Source organism: Arachis stenosperma, chromosome 1 (genome assembly GCF_014773155.1).
Source record: "Arachis stenosperma cultivar V10309 chromosome 1, arast.V10309.gnm1.PFL2, whole genome shotgun sequence".
NCBI classification, from domain to species: domain Eukaryota; kingdom Viridiplantae; phylum Streptophyta; class Magnoliopsida; order Fabales; family Fabaceae; genus Arachis; species Arachis stenosperma.
Genome location: NC_080377.1, coordinates 124,298,632 through 124,315,261, shown reverse-complemented (window position 1 = coordinate 124,315,261; position 16,630 = coordinate 124,298,632). Strand labels below are relative to the sequence as shown.

At 32.2% G+C, this 16,630-nt stretch overlaps 2 protein-coding genes across 3 annotated transcripts; one reads left to right on the top strand and one right to left on the bottom strand.

Moving 5' to 3' along the window:
* Positions 1 to 8,167: 8,167 nt before the first annotated feature.
* LOC130945068 (UDP-glucose flavonoid 3-O-glucosyltransferase 7-like) lies at positions 8,168 to 9,701 on the bottom strand. The gene has a single exon (XM_057873732.1). It carries the CDS (start codon positions 9,688 to 9,690, stop codon positions 8,248 to 8,250), a length of 1,443 nt encoding a protein of 480 aa, XP_057729715.1. The 5' UTR covers positions 9,691 to 9,701; the 3' UTR covers positions 8,168 to 8,247.
* Positions 9,702 to 11,057: 1,356 nt separating this feature from the next.
* LOC130936829 (F-box/LRR-repeat protein 4-like) lies at positions 11,058 to 15,244 on the top strand. Of its 2 annotated transcripts, XM_057866992.1 has the most exons (8): positions 11,058 to 11,680; positions 11,771 to 12,177; positions 12,544 to 12,729; positions 12,926 to 12,963; positions 13,068 to 13,276; positions 13,793 to 13,869; positions 14,054 to 14,204; positions 14,593 to 15,244. In XM_057866992.1, the coding sequence occupies exons 1-8, from the start codon at positions 11,183 to 11,185 to the stop codon at positions 14,887 to 14,889; spliced, it is 1,863 nt and encodes a 620-aa protein (XP_057722975.1). In that variant the 5' UTR covers positions 11,058 to 11,182; the 3' UTR covers positions 14,890 to 15,244. The 2 variants fall into 2 exon arrangements, with proteins under 2 accessions (XP_057722975.1, XP_057722983.1); XM_057867000.1 differs by lacking the exon at positions 12,926 to 12,963 and having other exon boundaries at positions 11,062 to 11,680; positions 13,084 to 13,276.
* Positions 15,245 to 16,630: the final 1,386 nt, after the last annotated feature.

Genomic DNA, 16,630 nt, shown 5'->3' with positions numbered 1-16,630 from the left:
ATGACTTCATCTGCTCCAATCTCTGCCTCTTCCATCACGTAGCCATCCTAGCTACTTCCTGTGGTGGTTGAGCAGAATCAGAGACAAGCCATCCCTCCAAGAATCTTCTCCTTGCTAGCCAAAATTTTCTTCAACCATTTTTGGTATGGAGAAGCCAAGATCTCATTACCATATCTTACTATAAGTGATAAGAATCTCAGCCACTACATTTTTTATGTTTTCTTTTTCTTGCCATCAGTTTGATGGTCTTGTTGCATGTAGCTTCTTCTTCCTTTTGGTAGCTTAACTTAGCTTCCATAATTTCCTGTGATATGACTAAAGGAAGAAAGAGAGATTAGAGAGAGAAAATTGCTCTTTAGTGAAGACAGAAAAGAGAGTGAGATAAATTAATTTGATTCGAAACCCAATCCTAGAAGCATGTAGTGCACTTAAGGCTATCACATCATTTCTCCACTTTCTCTTTTCATTTTCCAAAGTCTGCATTAAGTATAATAGAACAAAATTTGAAATCCATTCAAAAGTGAATTTGATTTCCGTGGAAACATGCATGGAGCTCTTTCTCTCTATTTCTCAATTTGGACCAAGTTAATGGATCTTTCTATCAAACTAAGTTTGGGCTAATTAACATCAATTCTGGCCCAATAATAATAATTCAGTTTCACTTTGTTGATAATAATCTTTGAATCAATGCTGAGTAAAATTCACACTTGGGCTTGCATCTTATCATTTAATTTTTGGCCCAATTAAAAAACCTGCATTACAAAATTATTAATTAACATATGTTAAATGAAAATCAAATTAATAATTTTGTAATTAATATAATTAATAATGTTTAGTCATCACAAATATTAATTTAGAGTTTTCCAAATTCATCAGAGTCATTCATTGTTTTGATAGCCTATTGAAATCTGAAAACGAAAAAGATAAATCCACAGATCGAAAAAGAAAATGAAGAAGAATAGGAAGAAGAATGACTAGTAACAAAGAAGAAAAATAAGAAGAATGACGAGTAGCAGAGCAGATCCGAAAATTACAATCAAATCATTAACGTTGAAGAAAGTTTACGTTGAAGAAGAAGCTTTACGTAATTTTATTATGTTAATAGGAGGGGGAGAAAGGTGCGCGTGTATTTCACATAACTTGAGGGGAAGGAGGAGGCGCATTAACAAAAAAAGTACTTGGATAACTTAGTTAGATTTTTTAAATGAAGGTAGAGTAATATTAACAATAAATAAAATAATTAAAATATTTATTTTAAAAAAATCCCAAAAAAAGGGTTGACACTGGAAATTAGTGTACATATCCATTGTCAAAAGTAATTAAAGATGTGTGTAATCATGATCCCTGTTTTCCTCTCTCTTCTAACGGATGTATGAAAAATATATTGTGGATGAATTGACTGGAGGTTGTATACTGTGGAAGTTGTATATTCATCAAGTTCTACCAACAAGGTTGTTGGAGCTAGATATTTTGTTTGGGGAATATGCCATTCTTATTATTGGATGTGTCGTGCCTTTACTATGAAATATCAATGGTTGTCTTGTTTGCAACAATTCTGTCCTCGGTTGTTGTGTTAATGTCCTTCCCATTTGTCCGAAAGCCAGTGCTATACATGCCATTGCTGTTGGAAGAGCCATTCTACTCACATTAGGTGTTGGTTTAGATTGGTTTATTTGAGAAAAAAATTATTTTTATTAAATTTTAAATAAGTTTGAAAATATTTTTTTAAAAAGATATTTTTACTAAAAAAAACTAATAACACATTATTTATAAAAAAACGAAAACAAAAGATATTTTTAATATTAAAAATAAAATAATTTCTGTTTATTAAAAAAATTATTTTTTAAAGAAATAAAAAAATAAATATTTTTTTTAAATCAATCTAATTAACTGACGTTACATAAAATACCGATTCTATAAATATGGTTTTCTCCTTATTTGACATATATATATATATATATATATATATATATATATATTATATATATATATATATATATATATATATATATATATATATATATATATATATATATATGCTATCCATTGTAAAGATGGTGAAGATATATAGTCTCTTCCTTTGAAGATGACAACACTTGGATAAGAAGAACTTGTAATCTAGCTATTGGATGCTACACACTTATGCCAACTTTTCTTTCATTATTTTCCGGTTGTTTAGTTAAGTTTGAGACTTAGATGTTTTGTTTCATTGATCATCACACCTCGATTCCAATGCAGTATTTTTATAGCAGTTAACGTGTCATGCTCCTTTTGTGTTTATTTCTCTCTGGTGGATAAATGGAAGCATGAGCCGATTCTCTGGGAATGAATAATGTCTTCTTGCAAGTATGTATTTGTTTAATTTTGGTACAAGGCATATCCATTGGCGCTTAAATTTTAGTTTGATAAGAATCTATAATAAGAAATGATATTCACTTGTACACTTCACGAGGGTATAAATATCTTCACCCTTGTTCGATTAGATTCAAGAATTGGTGTTTGTAGATGGAAACGCCGGCTAATTTGTTTAGTAATAGAAAAAGAGGAGTGCTAAAAAACCAGAAGATTTTGTAATTTGTAGTTATTAATTAGTTATTATTAATATTTTTAATGGTGTAAAATTATATTTAATAGTGTAAAAGTACTCATTTTTTTATTGATTAAGTGCGTGCCAAATTTTAATAAATGTGATGGCTTGAGACTTTTTCATAAAAGAAAAGTGTGTATAATATAATATCATGGTTAATTATATTGGAGTGTTTTTTATATAAATTTTATTTTTTATTTTAATAATAAATTGAATTCTCATATTTTTATAGTGTACAAATCAGATAATCCGATTTGTGATGAAATAATAATTTTTTGATGTAAAATAAATTGGAAGATCCCATTTATATATTTAAAAAAATTTTAAATAAAAAATATATTTAATCTTCAAATTTGTAATATCTATGAAAAAAAATACACTAAATTTTTACATTATTAAAAAATAACATCTAGACTACAATACAAAAAAAAAAAAATGCCCATTATATTCAAGAGAGTGATCCATTAGTGTTTATAAAGTATAATATAGGACTCAAATCTAAAACCTTTGAAATGGGAAGGGGGCGAAATGTCGTGTAAGCTATGGTTTATTAGCGATCCACTAGTGTTTAAAGCATAATTTATTCATTTTATTGGATTTGGATTTGTCTTTTGTTGTTATGTTTCAGCATTTTGAGTAGACTAATTCGTCCCAAAGTCTGTATAATTAATTAAAATATTTATAAAAAAAATTTAATAAAATATTATATAGTATCATTTTTATTTTAATATTTGTAAAACTGTATACATTAACGATATGTCATATTGATTTGGTTTAATTGAAGTTTTCAAGTTAGTTTAAGATTGAATTTGAATGTTAAAAATATAAGTCAAATATTAAGATCGAATATGAATGTAACTAAGGTTAGTAAACTAAATCCGATCCATATACAACTCTATTATATAAATATTACGAACATGTGGTCCATGGCTATGATCAAAATTTCTGGAGAAGCCTTTTGTAACATTGGTCATTATTAGCCGGAGGAAAATACTATAAATTTGTATTGTTGAAGCCGCCTTAAGTATTTAAAAGACAAATATGGGATACGTACGTTTGAGAGTTAATATTTTATTAAAAAAGAAAAATTGCGTTAGTATGGGCTTCAAATGTAAAGTAAATACCAAAAAAAGAAAATGTTGTCACCTAATATTTTCAATTAAAGGGATAAGTATAATTTTGGTCTCTAACGTCGAAGCTGAAAATTTATTTCGTCTTTGGCCTTTTTTCGCTATAAAATGGTCCCAAAATTTCAGTTTGTTTTAAAATCGTCTTTCGGACAAAGATACCCTCCCCTTCTATCTTCTTCCTCAACACCCCTCTTCTTCCTCAACATTAACAGAGCAAATGCACAAACACAAAAAAAAAAAAAAAAGAGACAACAATGAATAACAATCAACAGAACAACAACAACAATAACAATGGATAATGGAATTAGAGCGACAACAAAAACAAAATCAGAAGTAGAATAAAAAACAAAAGCAGCAGAAACAGAAGCAACCAAAGCATCAACAACAATGGAATAAAAGGAATAAATAGATGCTACTAGAAGCATCATCAACAACAACAACAATAGAATCCTTCAAATCTGAAAAATTAAAGAAAAAAATAAAAAATTGAAACAGAGAAAAAGGGTTGCGACGGTGGTGGTGGAGGAGGGGCTACAACAGTGAACAACGATGTGGAGGAGGAAGGGTTGCGGCAGTGAACGACGATGTGGAAGAAGAGGAGTTGCGGCGGTGGTGGAGGAGGAGGGGTTGCGGCGCTCCTCTCTTCTTTCTCTCTCCCTCTGCTCTCTTCTCTTTTGCCATTAGTGTAGGGAGTAATGACGGATCACAGGCGGCGGGACGGCGGGCCGGCGGTGCGACGGTGCTCTCTCCTTTCCCCCTTCTTCCCTTCCCCTCCCCCCTTTCTCGCCCCCCACCCCTTCTTTCCTCCCTGGATTCTGTCTATCCTTTTCTTTCATTTTTTATTTATTTATTTTATATGTATTTTTTATTATTTTTTTAATAAAAGATAATTTGATAATTAAAAATAAAATTGATAAAAAATACAATTTTAAAATAAACTGAAACCTTGAGGACCATTTTATAACGAAAAAAGTAAATAAATTTTCAGTCTCTACGTTGGAGGCCAAAATCATACTTATCCCTCAATTAAAAATACAAAATGCAATTGTACAACTAGCTATTAAGTAAAGAAAAAATAAAGGTATTTATTTAGAAAAATATTAAAGTGTCATTAAAATTTATTATTTTTATTTTTATTTTAATTATAAACTCAACTTTTTTAATTTAATAATCTAATTATATATTTTAATACATATTTTTAAATATTAATAACTAAAAATAATAAATTATGATAGTTTTCTAGTATTATTTTTTTATTTTTTTATTAACAAAAATAATTTATAATCTCAAAAAAAAAAAAGAAAAGAACAACTAATCCTAATTACACCAGCATTTCAATTGACACTAACATATACGTTAGGTTGTTTTTTAATTTTTAGGTATTAATATAATTTATTAATAATTATAAAAATTGTTAATAGTATATGATCTATCACCTTATAATTCGGTCTTTTTTGTGTATTATGAGTTATAACTCAACCTTAATTATTATTCATTCTGTAACCGACATTTTCTTTACCGACTTAATGATTATTATTATGACTTAATGATCAACGGTCATACCATCAACTCTATTCATCAATTCTATGCCTATAAAAGGCACTAATTTCTATATATACCATATATTTTAGAGACACTCTGGATATATTCTATATACATTATGTATTCATAGAATTATTCTTATACCTTTTAAACACTTACTGACTTGAGTGTCTGAGTGTCTTTTATAGGTATCCATCCTCCGTATTTTTTTTGCCAAAGTATACATTTTTTTTAGACGAAGAAACAAATTTAATTTTTTCTAAGACGAAATATATTTTGGAAGTTCATTCACACAAGAACAGTATAAATTTTATTTTTTTATTGTTTAATACTCAATAATGGGTTAATGATGAGATGATGAATTAGCTTATAAAAGAAAAACAAAATAATTTTGTAATCTGTAAGAAAAACTATGTCAGATGGAGAGCAAAGCAGTCTAATAGATTAGAGTGATGGTTAGCGCTGAAAGTGAGTCGAGTTGAGTCGAATTAGATTAAATTCAAGTTCGGCTTACGAAAATTAAGTTTGGTTCACGGTTCGACTCACTGACAATCGAGCCTATTTTATAAGCTCAAACTTGACTCAACAAAAACTTACGAGCGGGTTCAAATAATAGGAATATAACCTATAATTCTATATCAATGAATTATAACTTATCTATATTAAAAAATATTAATAAAATAAATTTAATATATTGTCTATCTATCAATTATAAATTTTTTATTTATGCCCTGTATCAAAAGTATATATAAAAAATGATTATAAAATTTTAAACAATTTAAAACATTAATATATATAAATTATATATTACTATTATATATATATATATATATATATATATATTAAATTATTAATACGCATATCTTATATGTATTTAATCTATACTTTTAATATTATATATATATATAACCGAGACAACTCACGAGCTAATGAGTTGAGTTTATCCAAACTCAATCTCTACCGGCTCATTTAATTTATGAACTCAAATCCAAGCTCAAGCTCGACTCACCAGTTCACGAGTTCAACTTATCGAGCTATTAATGAATCGAGCTCCAGCTGGCTTGACTCACTTTCACCTCTAGTGATGGTACACATTATAAACGCTTTTATAACTAAATCAAATTAAATTGACACAAGTCCAACAAAAAAAAAACACGTATATATATGCGATATTATTTTTCTTTTTTCAAATTTTTTCAGCATACAATTTTTTATTAGAAAGCATATAAATTTATTTACATAGCATATAAATTTTTATACAAACATATGTTTGCACATAGTAAAAAATTTATCGATATAATACATAAATCTTTATTTATAACACATAAATTTTTATGCTTAATACATAAATTTTTGTCGCGAATGTAATTTGTTGGTGGGCTGGAATGAGTCAATGCTATAAACATGTGATCCTTCAAAAATTTTGGTACTATATATCAAAAGTTGATGTGTTGAGTATAAAAAAATTTGTATTATACACCATAATTTATGTGTATTAGTATGTATATTATTAGTCGGGTGTAAATGTTTTGAATATATAGTCTTTTAAAAAAATTGTATGCAGTGTATATTTTGTTGATTGCGTATTAATGTTTTAATCATGGATGTAGTCATTGTACATTCACATTTTTTGTATTGCATCAAAATTTGTGTGTTGTATTTTAATTTTTGAACATATAGAAGAAGATGAAGAAGGCGACAACAACGACGATGATGATAATGAGGTTTACGATAAGAAAAAAGGAAGAGAAAAAATCAAACAAGAGAACAAGAGGATATTGAAGAAAAATAAAAGGACGATGACAACAATGATAACGATGATGATGACGATAACAATGATAATGGTGACGACGTTATTAAAAAAAAAGAAGATAATGACAACGACGACAATAATAAAAAACAAAAAAAATGAGAAAAAACTAGCAACAATTATATATATATATATATATATATATATATATATATTATTTGTACATTAAAATTAGTCACTAAAATCAATTACCAATGTATAAATACATGTATGGTTTAATTTATTTTTAATATATATTTGTATTCTAACATATATTTTATATACTGGTGAGTGACTTTAGACACTAAGATAGGAACACAGAGACACAAAATTGTGTTTGACAGAAAAAATATGGACATAGATAATATATCTAGAAATACTGAATTAGTGTATTTTGTGTTTATTCTAACAGAAAGAACATGAAAACACTAATAAAAAATACAACTTATTTTTTATTTTTTTCTTTTATTATTTTTGTTAATTTTTATAATTATATTTTTTATTATTATATTTTTCACCTCAAATTTTTTAAATAAAAAAATGTACTGTAATTTAATTGAGTACTTAATTTTAAAAAATTTAGACGGCTAATCTTATTGAACATATTACCCGGGAAAATTCAAAAAAATCTTAGAGATTACACCTATTAAAATTTACTCATTTCTTTTAATAATAAGTACATAGAAGTATAGATTTATAATAGGTCCAAATAATATGTATAGATTACATTTCTTTATTTTTGGCATTATGTATAGAAGATTACATTGTTATTGTAATAGAGTAGAATAAAAATTAATATGTTATTATATTCACATAAAATTAATAATTAAAAATTATTAAATAATAAAATAATTAAATATGTCCAATTATATAATAATTTTAAGTTCTATTAGGGAGGCTTATTTATACAATATATATAATGGGATATATGAGTTACAAAATAAACATCATCCATAAAATCATTCATCCCAAAAGTTTAAGCTGATTTTAGGATTTACCAAAGATCAAATTTTCAACTTTTCGGATCTAAAATTCTAATACCATGCATGTTATAATACCACTTGTCCCAAAAATTTATACTAATATAAAAAAATAATACTAATGGTTATATCTCTATTACTTTCTAAACCTCCATTATACTCTCCATACTTTTCCAAGAAATTTGCAGGGGAGTTTTAGCCTTGCCAATGGATTGTTACTTAGCTTGAGGAGTCTCTTAACCGTTTGAGTTCATCAATGAGAGACGTCAGATTCTTATGTGACGATCCACCTTCCTCAACCGCTGCTCTAGCCTTCTTCCCAAGCTCTCTTGCACGTCGTCTGATTTTCTCCGCTTCATCACCACCATCCATCAGCTTCCTCACAGCTTTCTCTATGCTCTCTCTTCCCACCACCTTCTTCTTCACCACAAAACCAATGAAATTCCACTCCTCTGCACCAACCTCCACCCCAATCCCATGCACCTCACTTATAAGCTTCTCATTATAAAACTGTTCATCATGCACCGGCCACATAATCATCGGAACCCCAGCGCTCACTGCCTCCACGGTGGAGTTCCACCCACAATGCGTAAGAAACGCTCCCACTGAGAGGTGGCCTAGTATCAAAACCTGCGGGGCCCACCCTCTTATAATCATCCCTTTGGTCATGTTCCTCTTCTCAAAACCCTTCGGCATCCACTTGGCCTTCTCCTCCTCGCTCTCATCCTCCTTCCCTTTCTTCTCCGGCACCACCCAGACGAAATCGCAACCCGACGCTTCCACCGCGCACGCTATCTCGTATAGCTGCTTATCCGAGAACTGGTTAATACTCCCGAAGCATATGTAGAGTACCGAATTCGCTCGCTTCGAGTTGAGCCAACTCAGGCACTTATGCACGCTCACCACGCTCTCTTGACCCCTCTCTGTTTTTTCTTCGGCGGTTCTGCAGATCAGAGACACAGGGCCAACATGCCACGCCTTGTGCCCCGTGGTTTTCTCGTAGTGTTGGATATACTCTTCTCCATCCAGTTCGGCGAAGTTGTTAACGATAATGCCATGGCTTTTGAGCTCCATCTCGAGCAGTGGCTTTGTTGAATCAATCAACACTTTCGGTGGTGTTGCGTTGAGAGTGATACGGTGTGGCAGATCACGAACGACGTTGGGATCGGAATTGGAATAGGATTCGATAGGGTTAGCGTAGATGGAGTGCATGGCGCATACGGCGAAGAGGGAGAAGCCGTTGAAGACAAGCCTCGGGATACGAAGCTTGGTTGCCACGTCATGCACCCATGGGAAGAAGAAATCTGCCACAATGCAATCGGGTGGGTTGCGCTCCAAGAAGCGCTCCATTGGTCCGCGGAGCAGCATGGCGGCTTCGTGGACCTTGACGGAGTCCTCAACATTGTTGACTGCGGCGAGGTTTTCGACGCCGTCAGGGAGTCCGAGCTGGCGGGAAGGGAAGTGGACGGTGTGGAGGCGGAGGCGGTGGGAGATGAATTTATGGAGGGTATGGGCGTTGGAAGGGGTGGTGAGGATGGTCACGTGATGTCCACGTGAGGAGAAGAGCCTTGCTATGTCGCAGAGAGGGATCATGTGGCCCGGTGATGGGTACGGAATGAAGTGAAGCCTCAACGAACCTTCGTCAAGATCAAAGGCACCCATATCATCAGAGGTGAAACACACAAAACGCAAGCAATGGATTATTCAATGTTCAAGACTAATTTCTTGTATTTATAGTTGAAATGAGCATTATTTTAATATCTTAGTACAAGTTGTTCCTATGGTTGGGGGGGATTCAAGTTAATTAAACTGCTAAACTTTAATTAGTAGCTTGTAGTGTATGTCGCATGCCAATTAAGTTTCACTTGGCCATATATAATCATCAAAACAAACTTTTAAGATATTATTGATCTTCATTTCCTATTCTGTCTTGAACTTGCAAGGTTTCAATTAGAGTGCCGGGTACAGATATTTCTACTTTTGTATTACAAGACAAACAGATATGGCTCTTGATCGGTTTTAAATTATCAGAAATGAAGATTTAGATATTTATGTTGTGCTGATGATTCTGATGCTGCCCTAAGCCTTCAGTATAGTAAATAACAAAATATTATAAAAAAAATTTAGAAAGATTGATATAGGCATAGTTGTCAGAACCGAACCGGTAATCGAACCGATCAAGTCATTGAGTCACTGAGTCACTGGTTTAACCGTTGGATTACTGGTTGAATCGGTTGACTCGGTCCTATGTAAATAAAAAATAAAAAATAGTCAAAAATTTAAAATTAAAATTTAAAATACATATTTTTACTAACATTTTAAAATATCAAATTATTTTAAAATAATATGGAACATGAACAATAAATGTTTTATTATTTTTACTCTATCATAAATATTTTTATTTTGTTTTTATATTAAAATAAATATTATTTTTAATATTTAATAATTTATTAATTAGTTTATATCTTTTATACTATTATATACTACAAGTATTTATTAAAAAATAATATTAATAGATATTATATAATTATAAAAAAATAAGTGAGTTTATAATTATTGTTAAATAAAAATATAATTAATTTAAAAATGAGTGAGTTTATAATTAAAATTAAAATAAATTAAATAAAAGTAAACTATTTGATGAAAAATATCTATATGTATTATAATTTGCATTAATTTTAATGAAAAATATAATAGTCTAATGGTTGTGGAGTGTTTTGGTTTCTTTGAGGGCAGGGGTTCGAACCCTACCTCAAGCATTTTAGAAATATTTTCTTCTAAGCGGTTCGGTCAGACTATTTCACTGGTTCATCGGTTTTTCGATCGAACCGATCGATCCGGTCCGGTTTTTACAACTATGGATATAGATGGATTTATCCAACAAATGTCATATTTTCGGAAACAGGCTTTACATTTGAATGGACCATATAACAGCCCAGTATGAATTCGGGTCTAAATAATGGAATCCCACAAAAAAACAGTATGAATAAAGCAACCAACCCAACCGCTTTCGGCTTTTGGCACAAAGTCTTAAGTCTAAAACGGCACCGAGATGAGAGTGATAGGTATTCGGTAAATGTAACACGTTTCATTCATTGTGTATTAAGTATTGTAGGATAGAACCCAATTGAATTGAACTGAGCACTGAGGAAAAATGAGAGGCCACGATTTGATAAACACCTTCCTCCCCGATGAATTGATGGTCGAGATTTTCGGCCACCTCGCCACCAAATCCAGCCGCGACGCATGCTCCCTCGTCTGCCGCCGCTGGCTTCGCCTTGAGCGCCTCTCCCGCTCCACCCTCCGAATCGGTGCCTCCGCCTCCCCTGACATCTTCCTCCACCTCCTCCCCTCCCGCTTCTCCAATCTCCGCAACCTCCACATCGACGAGCGTCTCTCCATTCCCCTTCCCCTCTCTCTTCCTGTTCCCCCTAGAAGGCGCCCTCTCAAGGTTCATTGTGTTGCCAACAACACCTCCTCCGCCGAGACCAATCCCGATTCGCTCTGTTTATCCGATGCCGGCTTGGCCGCTCTCGGCGAAGGCCTTCCTAGGCTCGAGCGCTTGAGCTTGATCTGGTGCTCTAATGTCTCTAGCGACGGTTTGAAATCCCTTGCTTACAAATGCACCTTCTTAAAATCGTTGGACTTGCAGGTAATTTCTTACCCTGTTTTCTTCAATTCAGTTAACGCTGATTTGATTCCCCCTATCAATGCAGATTATAATTTGCTGAGGAATTTTTAGGGTTGTTTTATTGGAGATCAAGGTCTGGCTGCCATTGGACAGTGTTGCAAGCAACTTGAAGACTTGAATCTTCGATTCTGCGAAGGCTTGACCGATAGCGGTTTCACTGAATTTGCATTGGGTGTGGGGAAATCCATGAAATCTCTTGGTGTGGCAGCTTGTGCCAAGATAACTGATGTCTCCATGGAAGCTGTAGGATCATATTGCAGATCACTTGAGACGTTGACATTGGATTCCGAGTACATACACGATAAAGGGGTGCATGCTGTGGCTCAAGGATGTCCCCATTTGAAAGTTCTAAAGCTGCAATGTGTTAATCTAACAGATGATGCTTTGAAGTCTGTAGGCGCTGCTTGTTTGTCCCTCGAGTTATTGGCACTATATAGTTTTCAGAGATTTACTGATAAGTGAGCGCCTCTCACTTGGAAATTTTCTTCGTTATTTTTGGCCTTGTATTTTTTTTTTTTTTGTTTCCCTGGATTTTGCTTCATTTTTTTATTGACTCCATTTTGTTACACCGGTATTATATACCATGAGTTACTCCAAGGCTTACTCCATGTTGGAAAATTCTTTTCCTGATTTATGAATTGATTAAAGTTTTGTAGTTGATAATTTAGAATAAGGGAACTGAGGAGCTCCATTGTAGCAATTTTCTTCTTGTCTATTTTGTGTTGATAAACTTAGGACTTGTTCTGCATGTGGCCATAATCTCTTCTTGCATGGGTCTGATCAATAGTTATGCATTCTCCTTATGATCATCTCTTAACATTCAGGGGCTTGCGTGCCATTGGGAAAGGATGTAAGAAGTTGAAGAATTTGACTTTAATTGATTGTTATTACCTAACTGACAAGGGTTTGGAAGCAATTGCTACTGGCTGCAAGGAGCTTACACATCTTGAAGTCAATGGATGCCATAACATTGGAACCATTGGACTAGAATCCATTGGGAAATCTTGCAAGTAATTTTTTATTTTATTTTTTTCCTTGACATAATTTATGTATGAAATGTTCTAAATAATATGCATGTGTTGTTTAACCAGCATGCTATAATCTTTGAAAAATTGTCTGACTGGGGGATTTTGTGCTTTTTTTTTTCTATCAATCTTTTTTGCACTTCACTCAATTAAACTTATTGCCCGTCCTTCTTTCTGACAGATGTAACCATGGTGTGGATCTCTCATATGTATATGAATGTTAGTTCATGATGTTGGCATTATAGTATACTTGATGGCACAAGTTAGAAAAAAATTGGTAAAAAATTAGTAGAATTGATCCTTAACCTGTGATGTTAATCCAGCTTTCAAAATGCACAGGCATCTCACTGAGTTAGCATTGCTTTACTGCCAAAGAATTGGCAATATTGGCCTTCTTAAGGTTGGACAGGGTTGCAAATTCTTGCAAGCCCTTCACTTGGTGGATTGCTCGGGCATTGGAGATGAAGCCATTTGTAGTATTGCTAAGGGTTGCAGGAGTTTAAAGAAACTTCATATTCGTCGATGTTATGAGGTAATCTGTCTTTGAGATGTAGATTTTTAAATCTGGCATGGATGGGATTATTTTTTTGGGCTGTCCATACATGGTTATAACCGATTCAACTAGATAAGCAAAGTCTGACCCTGCCATTGTAAATTTTAAACACCATGATATACCTTGTTACTTTATTTGTAGGCTAATAAGGTTTACCATGTTCTAATTCATTTTTACTCATTATTAACTACAGGTCCTCGTCTAGGTTATTATATGGTTAAACTTTGCACATTTCGATGAGTTTATTCACATGTAATGATTTACTTCTATTTTTCCTCCTAAGAGAAAATGAGGAATATAGGAGAAGCATTTTGAGAGGTAGTATTTGATCATAAATGTCAGTCCCAAATAACTTCTGTTGTTGAACGAATTAAACTTTTATGAGTTTTATCAAAGAAATCTTATATGTTTGTTTATTGCTCTCTCTCTCTCTCTCCTCACCATTCCCCCCCCCCCCCCCCCCCTTTTTTTTTTCTTTGTTTACACTGTGATTAGATTGGGACTAAAGGAATCATTGCTGTTGGAGAGCATTGTAATTTGCTAACTGATCTTAGCATCCGATTCTGTGATAGGTAAAACCTTTCTCACTACATATCTATCGCTCCATTTTCTACTGAAAATTTGAAATCGTTTTCACCTACACTAACAATTTTGTCTGGTTGTTTTATTGTGTTGATAACTCATGTACTTCTTTTCTTATATCATCGGTACTATTGTGTAGAATGTCTACATTAATCATGTTTGTTAAATTACTAGGGTTGGGGATGAGGCTCTTATCGCAGTATCTGAGGGTTGTAACCTTCAGTATCTCAATGTTAGTGGTTGCCACCTAGTTGGAGATGCTGGAGTGATAGCCATTGCAAGGGGATGCCCTCAACTCTGTTATTTAGATGTGAGCGTGCTGCCGGTATGTGCACATCTCTGTCTCTCTTTCTATATCAAAAGTACATATAGCTTTTTTAAGTTTAATGTTTCAACTATTTGCTTTCTAATTTTCGTGGTCTTTTCCAAGATTTTCTTGATTCCATCATTGTTGTTCCCCTAAAATAGCATTGATGAACTACATTCACATTTTTAAGTAGTGCATAGATTTTTTAGTATATTTGGAGATACTTGATGCCAAACCCCTGCTTTAGGCATATATGTGGACATTCACTATACCAGTCTCTGCAACTGCATTGCATAATCACTTAATATCTATGTGAAAGTTGAATATTTCATAATGAATATAGTACTTTTTTTGTTCAATTTTTTGTTTACGTTTCAATTCATTTTTTTCCTCATCACAATTGCAGAAGTTGGGTGATATGGCGATGGTTGAGCTGGGAGAAAACTGTCCCTTGCTTAAAGAAATAGTACTTTCACACTCCCGTCAAATTACTGACGTTGGTCTAGCACATCTTGTGAAAAGTTGCACGATGCTGGAATCATGTCACATGGTTTATTGCTCTGGTATAACATCAGCTGGTGTAGCCACGGTTGTTTCTAGCTGTCCCAACATAAAGAAGGTACTTGTTGAAAAGTGGAAGGTTAGCCAGCGGACCAAGCGACGCGCCGGCTCAGTCATCGCCTACTTGTGTGTGGATCTTTAGAGACCTTTGGTATATATTTGCATCTTTGGGAATTTTTTTCAGTCTGATATATTAATAAAGCTGCTGGCAAGTTGCAGCCTGAATTTATTTATAGTATAAAAGGAGGCAATACTAGGATATGCATGGGCACATATGTTGTAAATTAAGCAGCTCTTTGGTCCCTTACAGGATATGTATCAAGAGTGTAGAAACCTTGGTAAGAGAAATAAATGTTATTGATACTTTGATAGTAGCATGATTTATGGTTAGATACATATAAAGGGATATTATGAGATATGATCCTGATGTTGCTGTAATACATAATAGAAGAATCTTGTCGAGCAAACTAATGTTAGGGCACAATTTGTTCGTTGTATTTGAACCAGCTCTAGCTAGTGTTTTTTCCCTCCAAAAATCCTGGTCCCTTGGTAAATGGTAATCTAGCATTCTCCAGAATATTTTTTCTTAAAAAAAGATGCTTGAATTTTAACAAACGAAATTATGTGATCGAGTAAATGTAAAAAGAGTTAAAGGCAAAGTTATTTGATCTTTTCACATGAAATAATGAGATTGAAAGTTGTTTTTGGGGCAATATTTGGTGGATGAAACTTAATTTCTATATGAAATGACATCATATACTTGAAGGTTAATTTATTAGACAAAATATATTAGATTTGGAGAAATATATCTTTAAAAAGTTTTATAAATAAAAAAAACTTTTAACGTGATTTTTTATAAGTATATTTAGAAAAATGTAATATTTTATCTTGTAAATTTGATAATTTTACATTAACTAAATTATTTTTTTATAAAATTATTAAAATTGTTTAAAAAAAGTAAATGATGTTTGAACTTCGAATTTTGCCCTATTTTACATATACACCATCTATATAGAAGTATAAAAATGTTTCTGAAACAGAAGCATTGAAAAATGTTATACATTGATGAAGTTTTAGAGAATCACGATGTCATTTATCAATTTTAAGGATTTTTTTGGTTGAAAATCTGAATATTTTGGAGTCAAACGTAATTTACTTTAATATTCATGTGTTAGAACCTAGGTGGTTTGGTAATATAATTAGTTGTGATTTTCAAATGTATGAGCTAATATTTTGTGTGATAAATGAAAAAATTATTATGCATATATTTTTAGATTTTAAAAATTAAGAGTGTTTTTAATACATTTTAAAACTAATTTGTAAGTTTAGAAATAAAAAAAGTCCCGTGAATTTTTTTATTTAATTTAATAAAATATAATTTTTACCGAATTGTGTAATGGCCAAATATTTATCTATATATGTTATGTACTTTGTATCCTAATATATATATATATATATATAATGCATCTCGGATGAATAGGGAAGTTTTATGGTGTAGATGGTGTTAAACATTTATACCTATAGATATTATGTGAACACTTTGATTGATGAACACGTTTTGGTTGTCCATGCTCATAGGTTCAGTTGATGGAGGGAGTAGCAATGGTTTTGCAGATGTACTCGATAATGTAGGAAAATTAATAAGTGTAATCAGATGCTAATTATTTTTGATAAGTTAGCGCTAATGGGTAAGTTGTATTTTTTTTTTTATATGTAGTCATGACTGAATTTTGGGTTTGAGTCATCATATTTTATGCAACTGTACAAAAACAAGTTTTCTTGTGGATAATCTGAGTTTTAGGCTTGGGTCACCATATTTTATGCTAATGTGTTTTTGGATTTGTTTAGGTAATCTGATTTTTTAATTTTCAGAAAATGTGGCT